Source organism: Quercus lobata, chromosome 2, assembly GCF_001633185.2.
Source record: "Quercus lobata isolate SW786 chromosome 2, ValleyOak3.0 Primary Assembly, whole genome shotgun sequence".
In the NCBI taxonomy this organism is placed as follows: Eukaryota; Viridiplantae; Streptophyta; class Magnoliopsida; order Fagales; family Fagaceae; genus Quercus; species Quercus lobata.
The window spans coordinates 25411555-25428386 of NC_044905.1; the positions used below are offsets into that span (position 1 = coordinate 25411555).

A 16832-nucleotide genomic window follows, 5' to 3' on the forward strand; every position below is an offset into this window, starting at 1 on the left:
ATGGCAATATAGTAGTGTAAAGGAAATAAAGGGAAAAGAAAGCAAACCATATTAAACACCAAAACATATTTAGGAAGAGGAAAACCCAAGCATCGGGCGTAAAAACCTCTCCCCCGACCACCTGTCGGAAATCTCCACTAGAATAAATAGTTGCAGTACATGGATGAACATAAACCCTCCAAGCTTATTTCTCCTTGTGTACTCAAGTCCTCCAAGCTCTAGCTAGCGACAAACTTCACCAAGCCTTTTCTTCATCTAGCTTATTGGAGAACCTCCATTGAAGCACCAATGGAAACACCTCCAATAGAGATTGGATTTAAAGGTGGCTTCTCAAGTTTCCATAAGTTTTCTCTCACTCACAAGGTCTGTGTTTACGGGTGAGGAAAGAGTTTACAAAATTTCAATCAAAACAATGAAAGAGATGGAAAAGAGAGGATGGAATGTGTTTTTCTCAAAATAAAGTTTCTCTCTTTTCTTATACTCAATGTGACTTCTCTTGGATATCTCTTTTATGATTTTTAGGGTTTGTATCAACCTTATCAGAAGTCTTTGTCATACCTCACAACTGCGTCTGAATCTGCGTGTGCTGGCAAATGTGCATTGACCAGGTGTAGTCCAGGAAGTAGAGTATAGAGATCATGCAACTTGCGACCTAGACAAGCCCTAAGGTCACATGGTAGTTGCAAGGTGCGCATCAGCACTCTCATCCAGACCACCTGCAATGTGTATGTCACGGGCTAGGTAGGTCACCTCCTAGTCGCCTCTAGGTCATGAAATGTTTGTCCATGTAGCTTTCCAAATGTAAAGGAGAGAATTAAGTACATCTACCGCAAATTACAATTAAGTCTCGGAAAGTTACATTAAAAATAAAACACAATTCATACAACTTTGTCACTGAATTAAGCCAACAAAAAATAGACTTCTCGTTATTTTACAACCTTATTAGGATTTTTTTTATTGTAGTTTTTAGAGGGAGAAATTATAAACTAATTCAATTAAATATTAGAAAAAAACTGAACTAAGAAAGCATTATATTTAACTACTTAAGACTCTAATACCAAATAGACTACTCATCAAAATTTAGAGCTTAGGAGCTGAATTCCAAAACTTTGATTTATGTTTTGGGTATCTTTTTCTAAAGGACATGGAAATTCTCTTTTGAAAACCAAAGTGGTTTTAATCTAAAAATTTTCGCCTTTTAAAATCCCCTTTTAAATTTAAGTGCTCTACCCTAAAAAGATGAAAACCATGAATTCTTTGCTTCAAAACCCTTTCTTAAAGAAAACCCATGGATACCATTATCCTGTCCTCGAATCCTGCATAGTATACCCAGAGTTAGGCGTATGTTTCCTGTGGACAACCTTTGTCTTCCATCTGCTGCTCTTGTTTCTGTTGCTGCTACAACTGCTACAGTTTCTTCTATTCCTTCCCTTGCACTTTGGCATACCTGACTTGGTCACGCATCTTCCTCTCGGGTATAACAATTGGCTTCTAGAGTTTTGTTAGGTTCAATGTCCACAAAAAATTTTGATTGTGTTTTATGTTAGTTAGGAAAACAACCAGTTTTGCCTTTCAATACTAGTGAATCAATATCCACTAATATTTTTGACCTAATTCATTTTGATGTCTAGGGGCCTTCTTCTGTCTCTAGTATTGGTGGATTTCAATATTTTGTTGTCTTTGTTAATGATTATTCTCACTATAGCTGGATTTTTCATATGAAACATCGTTCTGAATTATTGCAAGTAATTGTAATTTTGTAAAAATGGTTGAAACTCAATTTTCCAAACGCATCAAAATTTTTCGATCTGATAATGCTCTTGAATACACTTAATATGCTTTCCAAGATATTTTGCATTCCTATGGCACTATTCATCAACTAACTTGTCTAGGTATCTCCCAACAAAATGGTAGAGACAAATGAACTTGTCAGTGGCTATGTTACAACGTGGAAAAAGGTTAATGTAGGAATTTCAAAATAACATTTCACCGAATTAAATTCTATGCATGCAAGCCTACAATAAATCATTGTCCTAACTAATAGCGTTATGACACATCTGTAAATTTAAATTGGACCAATCAAATCTAATTATTCTTAATCACAAATGGATGGACTTAATTCCTATATTTGCATATTAATTGTTAAAATTTAATTTCGTGATATTTTTTTAATATGAATGTCCAATTGAAGCTCATGACCTATCATTTTGATTGTTATGCTTTCAAAATTTATCTTACATATGCAATTGGAGATCAAATGGTCAAAATTACATTTTTACTCCTAGGATGTGAAATGACCATTTTGCCCTTGAATGAAGTTAATGTGAGTTGCAAAATGGGGTGTTTAAATTTTTCTTTTTCTTTTTGATAAAAACACACTGAAACTATTATTATAACAACATCACAATACAGATACATCCTGAATAAGAGCTTGTTGAATACAACAAGGAATCTTTTCAATCCAAATTACATCATTGACAAGGTTTTGAGCTTATCTTGCTAGAATGTGGACTGGCTTATTGCCAGTCCTGCATACATGAGAAAAATTAACAACACCAATTTCATAAAATAACACAAAAAAGTAACATAAAATCATAAATTGCTTGTTCTCTTTACATATAAGCTTATAAATCTTATTCAGAGCAAGATCTCTGGTCATAGATAATGCACACCATCTTGAACGAGAATGTTTTAAGCTTCCATGCGGATAATGCATCGGATAGACTGTCCTTTCAGCAAGTAATCAAACGCTTTGTTGATCTCTGAGAAAGGGACTGAGTGAGTGATAAATTTCTCCACTTCCAACTCCTGCAACATCAATTAATGGAGTCAATGACTAAGTATATAAAAAAGAAAAAAAAGAATTACCTGGTCCTTATGTAAAAGTAACTATCACATCTTGTAACGACTCTTCATAATAATATAAAATTGCATTCATTTAAAGTATGTATATTTCATTTCGGATCGGATTAATGTATGTTCTAAGGATATATGTTAACCATTCATTTTAAGAAATTTTATATGGGAAATTGAAAAAACAATCAAATTAGTTAATTATTTTTTCATTTTTTCATTAAAAGATTTCTAAAATGATTTACTAACATATGTCCTTAGGACATACGTGAGTAAAACTCATTTCATAATAATCAAAGAGAGTTGCACTTTGCTTATTCCATTTTCAGTTGCTTATATATAAAAGATACGTGAATTGACGAGAACGACGAAATGGTTCAAGAATTGAAACATAAGCTTACCTTTTTCATGTACTTTTCCACCTGTGTAGGAAGATCAGTGCGGGGCTTGTAATTGCCAAAAGCAGTACCCTTAAGTGTCCTCTCATTCAAAAAATTCATAGGATGAGTCGTAAATGCGTCATCGTTACCTGGTACTCCAACAAGTACTGCAACACCCCAACCCTGAGAAAAATAAAATTTTATTGTCTGTGGAAACGTAATGGGAGACTTGGAAGCACTTGTATAATAAGAGAACATAGCTATATAAATTCGTTAAATCATTACATCATGAACGCATTCAAATGCTTGGATCATGGCCTTGAAGCTTCCAGTACATTCAACAGCCCGATCCACTCCTCCATCGGTCATCTCAGCAATCACCTATAATTGAGAAGGCATAACCCTCATTAGTTTCAAAAGGGTGAGAAGTGTAAACATTTTAAACAGAACATATAGAAAAAACCCAAAATACATGCGAGTCATGCCAACTGATTAATCACGAAATAGCAAGTAATGGCGTCCAAACTAACCTCTTGAACTGGCTTGTCATGATCTTTTGGATTCACAAAATCAGTAACACCAAACTTTTTGGCTGCAAAAGAGATTAAGAATCAAAACCATCTCCCACATGTTAATAGGAATATATATTTATGTATACCATTAATGACTCACCCTCATTGAAACGACCAGGGTTCAGATCAACACCAATGATTCTTCCAGCCCCAGCCATCCTTGCGCCTTCACAAGCCTAAAATATCAGCACAAGATTAGAGATACAGAAAACCATTCTAATCCTTTTGCAGTTGCCAAAAATTATAGAACATAGCAAAAAAGAAAACTCACTGCAAGGCCAACAGTACCCAATCCAAAGACGGCTACAGATTGACCCTTTTCGGGTTTTGCAACATTCAAAGTGGCACCCATACCTACAGGTATAAAAACAAATAGATCGATGGAAACTAAAAATTAGTACGAATATTATCACTGATGTTGTTATTATTCTTGAACAGAACTCCTCCAGACCTGTGGATACTCCACAACTAAGTACACAAACTTTGTCAAGTGGGGCTTCAGGGTTGATCTTGGCAGCACAGCCAACATGAACAACAGTGTATTCGCTAAATGTGGAGGTGCCAAGAAAGTGGTAAATGGGCTGTCCATTTTTGGAGAATCTTGTCTTGCCATCATTGAGCATAACACCCCTGTCAGTATTGAACCGAAGAGTTTCACACAAGTTGCTCTCCTCTGAATGACAGTGGCGGCAATCCCCACATTCTCCAGTGAAGCACGGGAGAACATGATCTCCTGGTTTGAGCTCAGTCACACCTTCACCTACACTCTCCACCACTCTGAGCAACAACAATACAATCAATTAGTACTTGTTATACCACTAAAAAATTATTACGATTTTCAATTGTATTCTGCAGAGAGAGGAATTAAAAACTAATTCAATTGAATGTTGGAAATAAACTTAACTGAGAAAGCATTATATTTAATTACTTAAAGACTCTCATAACAAATAGACTGCCAGTCAAAATTTAGAGTCAATACATACCCTCCAGCTTCATGACCCAATATACGAGGAAACAACGGTGTCTGCCCCTGCAATATAATGGACATTTTAGTTTCAACCATAAAATCAACCGCGCCAGTCTAATTTTACCATTCAAACTGTAAATACATTCATCAAATCCTGTTTATAAATTACATGGAGATAGCGTGGCTAACTTCAACCATTTGTTTCCCCACCTTAATACCAAATTAGATTTCAACATTAATGAAACCAACAAAATTAATGAAGGATCAATTACAAATATAACTGCATTTACTACTTTGCAATAATTCAATATGTTAAATTTTCATTTGCATAACCATGACGCACATTTGGCGCGATTGTCACTCTATAAGTATAAGTGCTTATGGATTGTGGGAAAAAGTTGGGGTTCAAGTCTCCAAAAAAATTCATTTGCATAGTATGGAGTTTTTGAATAATACTATGTACTTGGCTCATCAAGCTTTAAAAAAGAATAAAATAAAATAAAAAACCGAAGTTCCTTCGAAAACTTGATACCCAATAATAATAAAAAAATGTTATACTACTATGTTTATTGCTCTTATTATATTGAGATACCTTTCTCTCAAAAATAAAAAACAAAAAATCATGCACCTTTCTTATTAAAATATTAATCATAAATGTAAAAAACTATATGTTAAATTCTACAAGAATTTCCTATAAAACTCCATATTTCTACTGTCATTTATGTTTGAAGAGATATTCTTGTATTTAGAGAAGTCTAGATCAATGATATGAAAAGGAAAAGTTACCACCATTTTCTCTTCTTGTATTTGGAGAAGTATATAATAAATAGAGATGAAGAGAAAAAAGTAGCACCGCTTTTTGTCCGGCCTCCTTGTTATGAAAAATAGTTACTGTCCCTTTAAAAAAATTGATCTTTGATAAAGTCTTTAAAAACATCATCAAAATCTTTGTGTCTCTCCATTCCAAAGCCAATATATGTAGTTATAATAAATGCCTATTCATTAACACTAATATCTATTTTCATTTTTTTATTAAAAAAACAAATATATATATATATATATATAATAGGTGAAACTGAGAGAAACTCAAATTAGAATTTCAAATTAGAGTTTCAATTTTGCGCAATGTGTTATCAATTATTTATTCTTTTTTTGAGAATGATAAATTATTTATTCTTAAAGAATTTAATTCTTAATTTTAGAATAAAATATGAGACCACATCATAAATATTCATTAAAGTGAGTTATTAAGTACAAAAATCAAAGAGTCTAGAAAAAATAAAAAATAAAAAAGTGCTTCACAATATTTTTTTTAAAAAAAAACATGGACAATTTACATTTTATACCTAATAATATTTTTACAAATTTTTTTAAAGAGTTAACAAAATATAAAAAAATGACTATCAATAATATTTAAATTATATATATAGGAATTATATTATGCATCTTATTGTATATCTTTAAATGTATCTATGTATATGCATGGAGTTACAAGATAATATGTAAAACTGAGAGAAAATCCAATTAGATTTCAAATTGGAATTCAATTAAAGTTTAATTTTGCACCACGTGTCCTATCTAATCTAAGTTTTAAAATTTTTGTGCCAAGTGAGTTAATTTAATGTAAAACTTGGATTTCAATTAGAATTTAATTTTGTGACATGTGTCCCATCTAATCTAAGTTTTAAATTTTTATACCAAATGAGTTAATTTAGTGTAAAAAATAAAAAGTCCAATATAAGTAAACCATAAAAAAAAAAAAAAACATAATTTTTAAATGATTTTATATTTATGAGTTTTATTTATTTATTTATTTATTTTTGTAGAACTAAAAACAAATCAAGTTTATAAGTCATCTATATATATATATATATATATAAGTAAAGTTGAAAGAAAATCCAATTAGATTTTAAATTAGATTTCAATTAGAGTTTAATTTTACAGCACGTGTCCTATTTAATCGAAGTTTTTAAATTTTTGTGCCAAATGAGTTAATTTAGAGTAGAAAACAAGGAGTTCAATATAAATAAATCATAAAAAACATAATCATATATCTAACACTATATATAAAATTAGAGTAAGAGAGAGTTTGAATGATTTTATATTTATGAGCCTTTTTTTATAACTAAAAACAATTCATTTGGCACAAAAATTATATATATATATATATATATATATATTAATAAGTAAAGTTTAGACAAAATCTAATTAGATTCTACAATTGAAATCCAATTTTACGCTATATGTCATAAATTATTTATTTTTAGAGAGAGTATTATTTCTTAATTTTTGAATTAAATGTGGGACAATATCATAAATATTCATTCAAGTGAGTTATTGTATATGAAAATCAAAGAATCTAGAATTAATAAACATAAAATATTTTTAAAAATGGACAATTTACATTTTCTACCTAATAACATTCTTACAAGACTTTTTAAAGAGTTTAAAAAAAATATAAGAATGACTATCAATAATATTTAAATTATATATGTAAGATTATTATACTATGCATCTTAATGTGTATCTTTTAAGTATATCCATACATATGCATAAGGTTACAAGTTAGTATATATTAATAAGTAAAACCTAGAGAAAGTTCAATTAGAATCTAATTTTGTGCCATGAGTTTAAATTTATGTGAGGATCACACCATAATTATGCACTTAAGTTTTTTAATTTTTGTACCAAGTGAGTTAATGAATGCAAAATACTAAGAATTTAATATTAATGAATTATAAAATAAAAATAATTAAAAAAAAAAACCAATCACATATACTCAATAAAAATCACATCACAACAAAGATCACCACACATTTAATCTTTTCATAAAAAATTAAAAAAAAAAAAAAAAAAAAAAAAAAAAGAAGATCATAAGTAGTATTAAATTTAGGTAAAAAATTTAATATGTGACTAATTACGTTTACTTTAAAAAAATGACTAATTATTTATATTTTCATATTCAAAATTGTGTTAAATTTTAAATATATCTATATGTATGCATGTGTTACATGGTTTTTTTTAACAATTTAACTAATTATTTATATTTTATAATGAAAATTGTGTTTAATTTTAAATGCATTCATACATTTGCATGAGTTACATGCTAATTCACTATAAAAAGACAATAAAAGAAGAAAGATGAACTTTGGTAAACTAATCCAGATTAAATTTCTCATAAAGAAAAAAGAAATAAACTTGATCAATACTAGTTGATCGGCCCCTACAACTTTTTTATAAGTACCTGTTATTCCTATTTTATGTTTTGCTCTTTTTGATCAAGAGAAAGAATTATGGGCTTTTGAAACGATTATTGTCCAAAAAAATTGCAATATTTTATTTTACACTACTCCTGCAAATGCTTCTATTCTTAGTAATTAATGGGCTGAAATATGATAATTTATTCAATGGATTGCCCTTAATATTAACTTGGTCAATACCTCCATTTAAAATAAAAATAAAAATAAAAACTTTTTTCCCAACATGGAATTTCCTATTTGTTATTTATGTTAGTTTTTTTTTTTTTTTTTTTTTTTTTTTTTGAGAATCTGTTATTTATGTTAGTTAATAGGCATTTATAATGAATGTACCAAATATCCTTATTTCCTATTTAAGAAAAATCTGATGTGGCAACATGGGGTTTTATGGGGAATTGCTAATCTAAAAAAAAGTATTATATGAAATCCGTTACTTTAGCTTCCCAAAAGTAAACATCAGAGTGGCAGAGTGCGTTGAAGAGAATCTTGATGCGGACTTCATTTGTCTGAGGTGGTGCCACCTCCACTTCTTCAATCACTAATGGCTTTCCAGCCTCCCACGCCACCGCGGCTTAAATAAAACAAATACCCCAATTTAGTCTACTAATTCCAATAATAAAACATCAAAATTTTATTAGAAATAACCAAAATTCAAATGGTCATTACTCATTGTAACTATCAAATTATTAAAAAAATATATACATAAATAAAATGTCCAGAATGATAAAAGTTCATTAATCTATAATATTTGTCAAGAGTCTTATAACTCAACTAGTTGACAATTGACTTTAAATCGCGCATCTCATCTATCAAATTATTCAAAAAAGTTTTTATCACAGGATTAACCAAAAAAAAAAAACAATTGAAAATTTATTTCTTTTATATTAATATCTTTCAACAATAACAGAAGCTGATCACAATCCACGAAAAAAAAAAAAAAAGGCAATTCGCCTGAAACAGTCTGGATATATACAAATCCAAGAGAGAATAATAAGCCATGAAAAGGATCAACTCACGAAAACGCAAACACCAAAGCATGCATAGAAGAAGTGCATGTCTCTAAACTACAAAACTAAAAGGTGATCAATTTATGAAAGAAAGAAAACAAAGCCAACAAACAGAATAGCTGCATAAGATCTAATAAAAAAATCATCATAGACAGAAACCAAAGCCAACAAACAGAATATGTGAAAGACAGCGACTACTGATCACTGAAACTATCATACTGAAGTATATAAATAAAGCCAACCCCACTTCAGAAACGGAGAAGAACCCAACTACAAAAGCATGGTCATATTGAGAAAAGGAAGAGTGTGGTCAGTGGTGGCTCACCTCTGCACTTAATGACCTGACCGGCTGTGCTTGACATGGCTAACTTGGATGATGACGACTGTGATTAATGTCTGGCTGAAATTAAATCACTTTTGTTGTGAATGTTTGTGCCCTGATTTTGTCTCTGTGATGGTACTTATACTGCTTGGTCTTGACTTATTCTGGACAGTGCTACCAAGATTTTATCTTTTACCTGTAAATATCTAAATAAAGATGAACTATAATCCATTTTGGATATATTTAGACTATTGATGACTCAATTAAATCTAATCCATTTTAAAATAGACAAAGTTTGGCTAAAAATTGGTTAATGATTGTAAGATAAAATTTGTCTAGATCACACGCATTGACCCAAAATTAATAATTGTAAATAATCACCTAAGTTTGGTTTAGTAAGTCGTGTGTGCATTACACATAACAATGATACATGTCATATTTTTATTGTTAACTATGTTAATACCTAAACTTTGTTCAAATAAAATAGATACATATTTAGGATTTTAAGCTCCACCATGGATTAAGAATTCTAGATAATTTAATCCTCAACTTTTAGCCCAATAATAAAGCCCCCTCAAAAATAAATCAATAAAATAAAAATCAATAAAATTGGGGGGAAAAACAAATTAAGTTGCAAGTGTACCCTCAAAGTATTGTGGGTATTGAGGAATTTTAATTATGCCTATTTGTGTTGAAAATTTTAGATTTTAGTTCTTGACATTATATAGCATTTTACTTCGGACCATTTTGTCATACCCATTACGAGTTGGTCATCAAATGCAGCTGAAGTCGGTCACATATGCTAATTAGTCCAATAAAATGATCATGTCCATGCCAATTAAATAGCCTATTTAAAAAATAATAAGAACAAAGTCTCTATATATATAAAAATTACATAAAATTAAATACTTTTTTTTTTAATCTATGAGAGATGGCGCCCTGGGCCCTTTGGCATTTTATTGGGCCGACCCCGCATAAACAGGTGGAATCATTTTGGTGCCTCTCGAATTGATTGACTATATTCTCCCCACTCCTAGATCGAGGGGTTATATAAAGTCACCACTTATTTTATTAAAATGGAAAAATAAAAAAGTTTTTAATACTATATTTTGTTCACTCTCATTTTGTATGCCAAATACCAATTTTAAGCCAAAAATTGCAAAAATTATAATTTTGATTCCGGGATCAAGGGAATGCTAAATGTAGTGTGATTTGTCCCAATTGAATGCCAGTTTACCAATTTTGAGTGTCTATGGGCAAAATGACCAAAATGCCCATAATAATCAAAATTTGGTGTCCAAGGGAGAACAGGTCTCCTAGTTTGAGCTCAGACACACCCTTGCCTACACTTTCCACAATTCTGAGCAATAACAATACAATCAATTAATACTTGTTCACGTAACTAAAAAAAACTATTTGAAATGTGCTACATTATCCCTAGCAAGTGTTGAGAACCAAAGCAAACTTTTTACAGCTTAATCAATTTTAACCTAAACTAAACATACTAGTCCAATTATAAATGACTTAACCAATTTCCAAAAAAAAACAAGCTATACTACACAAAGCATGGCAATATAGTTGTGTAAAGGAAATAAAGGGAAAAGCAAGCAAACCACACTAAACACCAAAACGTATTTAGGAAGAGGAAAACCTAAGCACCGGGCATAAAAACCTCTCCCCCAACCACCAGTCGGAAATCTTCACTGGAATGAATAGTTGCAATACATGGATTAACATAAACCCTCCAAGCCTATTTCTCCTTGTGTACTCAAGCCCTCCAAACTCTAGCTAGCAACCAACTTCACCAAGTCTTTTCTTCATCTAGCTTACCAAAGAACCTCCATTGAAGCACCAATGGAAATACCTCCAATAGAGATTGGATTTAAAGGTGGCTTCTCAAGGTTCCATAAGCTTTCTCTCACTCACAAGGTTTGTGTTTATGGGTGAGGAAAGAGTTTACAAAATTTCAATCAAAACATTGAAAGAGATGGAAAAGAGAGGATAGAATGTGTTTTTCTCAAAATAAAGTTTCTCTCTTTTCTTATACTCAATGTGACATCTCTTGGATATCTCTCTTATGATTTTTAGGGTTTGTATCACCCTTATTAGAAGTCTTTGCCATGCCCCACAACTATGTCTACGTGTGTTGGCAAATGCGGATGACAGGTGCAGTCTAGGGAGCAAAGTATAGAGATCGTGCAACTCGCAACTTGGACGCTCCCTAAGGTCACATGGTAGTTGTGAGGTGCACATCAACACTCTCATCCAGACCACCTGCAACGTGGATGTCGCGGGCTAGGTAGGTCACCTCCTAGTTGCCTCTAGGTCATGAAATCTTTGTCCATGTAGCTTACCGAATGTAAAGGAGAGACTCAAGTACATCTACTGCAAATTACAATTAAGTCTTGGAAAGTTACCTTAAAAATAAAACACAATATATACGACTTTATCATTGAATTAAGCCAACAAAAAAATAGACTTCTCACTATTTTATAAACTTATTAGGATTTTTTATTGTAGTTTTTAGAGAGAGAAATTATAAACTAATTCAGTTGAATATTAGAACAAACTGAACTGAGAAAGCATTATATTTAACTACTTAAGACTCTAATACCAAATAGACTACTTGTCAAAATTTAGAGCTTAGGAGCTGAATTCCAAAATGTTGATTTATGTTTTGGGTATCCTTTTCTAAAGAACATGGAAATTCTCTTTTGAAAAATAAAGTGGTTTTAATCTAAAAATTTTCCCCTTTTAAAATCCCCTTTTAAATTTAAGTGCTCTACCCTAAAAAGATAAAAACCATGGATTCTTTGCTTCAAAACCCTTTTTTAAAGAAAACCCATGAAAACCATTTTCTTAGAATCAAACCTTTTTTTAAAACATTTAAATTAGGATTTCAAAGCATCTTTTTCCAAACAAGTTTGTTTTTCCCTTTGTTTTGACTTCTCTCCCAAATGATTTTTGAGCTTAAATCACAATTTTACAAAAACTCTTTTCTCTTTACCATTTCAAAACATAAAACTTGAATTTTTTTGAAAATGAACAAAAACCATGGTGTTCATCAAAACCATGGAATCCCTTTTCTTAAAAAACCAACTCTTTTTCATAAATAACCTTGGTTTTAATTTGGGTCTCTAAAAATTATTTTCCTAAATTTCCTAGATTCTTGCTTTTATGAAAATTCTTTTTTAGAATGCAATCTGTTAGGTTCTAAATATTTAGGATTAAATGTTTAGATTCTTATTTTGTTTATGTTGGCAAATCGAGAACAAAAACATGTCTAGATTAGGTATTAGACATTGCTCAAAATTGTACAAATCAAGATTCAAAAACATTCAAGCTGCAGAAAGGAAAGTCAAGTTCTGTGAAGCTCGACCAATCGAAAATCGCAAATAAGTAAATTCTGCAGAATTTAAATCAGGCCCAAGCCAGTGAAAACGTTTAGGGTTTCAATCCAACACTACAAGGTATAATGGAAAACCCTAATTATGTTTTAGAAGCTCTTAGGAGTCTTGTGAGTTACTCCTGTGAGATCTGTGAGGTTTCTGTAACCTTCTAACTCTACAAGCGTCTAGTAGAACAAGATCTATAATCAAGAACTGGTGGAAACAAGTTGTCGCATAAAGATTTACTACTGATGGTGATCTAAAACCTTTGAGTGGGATCTAAAAGTCACAAACAAGGAGTTTATGTTCAGCAAATCCAAGATAGAAGAGTCCGTGGAGTTGGAGCTGCACATAGTTGTGTTAGTAAGTTCTACTTATGTTAGCTTTAGATTTAAGGTTTAAATATATTGTAATCTTTCATTCTATCATAATGGAATTGTTTACCTTGAGGATAGATAGGTTAAATCCTCCCCAGGTTTTTACCTTAGAACGATTTGTTTTCATTGATTTTCCTAGGTCACCATATTACTATCTTCTTTACTTTTCAACACCAATTAATATGTTTACCTGTGTTTAACCTAGATCTCATAATTAACCTAAGTAAATACTTGGCTAATTCATTAGGTTAAACTAATCTGTTTTTTAAGGGGTCTAAATAAACAAACACAATCCTGTCTTCCAAATGTTTTAAAATCAAGTTTTAGGTAAGTTTTCTCTAAAAAAGTTTGATGTTTCATTCTATTAAAAAAGAAAGGTAAGTTTTCAAAAAAAAAAATTTAACTTTAGAAGTTTAGTTTCTTTAAAGTCATGCACAAAAAAATGCTTTTATCTTCTTGAAATTAGCACTTTGTTTATGTTTTTTCATAAAAGGAAAGCTCATTTTCATGTAAAATCAAGAGAAGCCATTTTTAGGTCTTTTCCCGAAAAAAAGAGTGTAAACCTTAGTTTCAAAATTAAATCTTTCCAAAAGTCATGAGTTTTCCTAAAAGAAATTGCTCATCTTTCCAAAGATAAGTTTTGAGGTATTTTTTGTATGGTTTGTTTTAAACCTTTTGGAATTGCATTCTTTTTTGAGGTTTGTGTCTATGGTTCATTTCCATTGAACCAATAGACACCAATCAAGTTAACATATCACCCTTTCCTATTTGCACTAATGTTTTGGTTCATTATATTTGTACATGAGAATGAGGAATTGGAGGATAAAATTGCTAAAATATGACATCTTTCCTTCCCTCTCTTTTATTGTTTATGTATGTATTCGCATGTTAAATATGTAATAAATAATATTCACATGTTAAATTATATGTATTATTTTTGCAACATAGTAAACTCTCACATGTTATGTACATATATTTCACATGTTTTGTTTGTAAATAATTATTTGCCAAAAATATTCACATGATATGGTATATGTAAATAAATACTCATATATATTGATTGTACAAAATGTCTTTTCAAAAATCAAATGCCAAGTATCTAAATATTTTCTTTAAAACATTAATGTTGGAATTAAAACTAAAATGGGTTACTATCCTTTGGATAGGTGGTGTGGGGTGCCTAACACCTTCTTCACCCATAACTGAACTTTTGAATCCAAAATTTGGTTTGAGACGTTGGTTTACCTTAATTAATTAATAACCCTTGAATCATTTTTTAGTTAATTTGGTAAAACAAACTAGATAAATAGGTGACCAATCACACCTAATACAAAGTCAATGGTTGGTGGTGACTCCTTAAAATAAAAATAAGAACAAAGACACACACACACAAATAGAGCTCACCCTAGCCAAAGGAACTCTTTATGTGAAAAATGTTTTTGGAAGAGAAAAATCTTGCATATACCCTAAGCATGCATACACATCCTCGAGTATCCATATGCATACTTAAGATATGCATGTGTATGCAGCCTTAAGTATCCATACGAATTAGGGTTTTAGAAATGACACGCAAGGAAAGTTTTGATGAAAAATGTAGCAACACTAATCCCACATCACCTGGGAAGAGCCCTACCCATTCTCTTTGAACACTATAAAAAGGCCACATGGATCTTTTCCCAAAACACACCAAATCTACCCCAAAAAAGTGATCAAAGAAAAGCTTTTTACTTCAAAAAACATCCTTAAACTAAAGTTTCTTGGTTGGGACCTATTTAAGTCAGTTTATGCATGATAAGGTCTAGGGTCAATAAAATAACACGTTTTATTGCTTTATAGTCTGTATCACATGATTAGGGTTTATGTCTTGGATGAACAATATAAACATGTATTGAACATAGTCATGCATTGATGCATAGGTGTTGTGATGATGATGCAGTAAGGTAAGTGAGGTAAAATATACATAATCACATAAACTTGCATATGAATTTGATTGTGAGCATGATGATATGCATGCTATCTTGTTAATGCTACCACTATATGACATGCTTACTACCTTGATGATAATATGAAGAAGTGAATGATAGCATGAGATGATAAATGTTTTTGTGCTAATATAGTACATGATTAGATGAATGTTGGGTATACACGTGTGGATGCTATGCTTAGATGAATGTTAGGTTGGATGCTAAATGCATGTTAGGACATATCTAGTGTGTGTGTGTGTGTGTGTGTGTGTGTGTGTGTGTGTGTGTGTTTACAGTGTGGTTTGCTGCAGTTTTGGGTCATTTTAAGCACCATATTTTGCGGTACAGTTTGGCCAAAACTATAACCGCACCGCACCTCAATTTTGTAGTCAAATGTGAGGTGCGATGTAGTTCAGTGTATAAGGTGCGGTTTGGTCAGTTTTAAGATGGTATATTTTTCAAGATGGCATAACCAATTTCTAATTTACTATTAATAATCATGACAATAAGATAGTAAGTTTTTTAAAATATATATATAATATGTATAGCAAAAAAAGTAACACAAATATATACAAGACCAAAAAAAAAAAATCCATGATAGATTGATAATAAACAAAAAGTACCACACATATATGGTATATACAAAACAAAAGAATAATATTAAACTTTTGAACTTTTGATTTTGTGAGAGTAAATATGAAACAGAAAGGTGAATGATGTTTTGAACTTTTGATTTTATATTTAACTAAAACAAAGTCATTTTAATGTGAAACTGGAATGCACTGGCACTAGGTTAGTCACTTACTTCATATAATATTTAAATATTAATATATATTTAATATAAAATAAATAAATATATATGGGTGCAATACAGTGCGGGTTTTTATAGTTTTCTTATTATAAAACCGCACTTCGCACCACAAAATGATGTGCTATGCGGTGCGGTTCATTACCCTAACATGTGATTATTTAGTTTACAACTCCTGAACAATCTATTATAAAATATTAAGGTTACAAGTATAAGGAATCTTACCATATCTTGAAATACCTACCTACATTAGAACCTACTAATCTATCAAAGCTCAGCTCCAACCCAATTGAACTGATCTTTCTTGCATACTTCATCTATGCATGAATCTCCTATCCATGAGTAACTCTTACAGCAATCCTTCATTGATGCAATTGAACTTTGCAGTAGCTTCACAAAAAACACCAATAAGATCTTCAATGGTTGGTGCCGAAGAAGATATATATACTTGGTTCAAAACCCAAATAGGTGGAGGCTAGGGTTTTCTCTCAGAAATACTTAGGGTTTTTTCATTTTTGCCTCTATAACCTTATTTAAAGACAGGCTTAATGGGCCTTTAAATAAGCCCTCCAACTAGGTTACAAAAAACCATAATTATAGTCATTTAAAATAAAGCATTTTTGGCAAAAATAGCTGCCATGAATCTCGACAGGTCAACAAATTGTGTCACTACCATTAAGCTATTATTTGAACTCCCATTTATACAATTATTAAGAAAATAGAAATTTTTGGTATTCACTTTTTAAATGATCCAAAATGTTGGATATGTTTTAACCCATGATATGGCTTTCTACTGAATTTAACCAGATTCACTTTAACCAAGTGAAGAATTAATTTAATTCTATTTGCAAGTTGGATAGATACAATGATAATAAATAAGCCACAACACACACACACACACACACACACAAAGATAGTATGTGATTTCAAAAAAAA

The 16832-nt window shown here is 31.0% G+C and overlaps 1 protein-coding gene across 1 annotated transcript; it reads right to left on the reverse strand.

Annotated features, from left to right (window-relative positions):
* Window positions 1–2691: 2691 nt before the first annotated feature.
* On the reverse strand, window positions 2692–9437 carry LOC115975080 (alcohol dehydrogenase 1-like). Its single transcript, XM_031095725.1, has 10 exons — window positions 9362–9437; window positions 8464–8600; window positions 4789–4835; window positions 4257–4582; window positions 4077–4159; window positions 3906–3981; window positions 3764–3825; window positions 3519–3614; window positions 3255–3416; window positions 2692–2808 (listed from the first exon to the last, which is right to left on the reverse strand). Exons 1-10 carry the CDS (start codon window positions 9396–9398, stop codon window positions 2692–2694), a joined length of 1143 nt encoding a protein of 380 aa, XP_030951585.1. The 5' UTR covers window positions 9399–9437.
* Between the last annotated feature and the right edge of the window lie 7395 nt (window positions 9438–16832).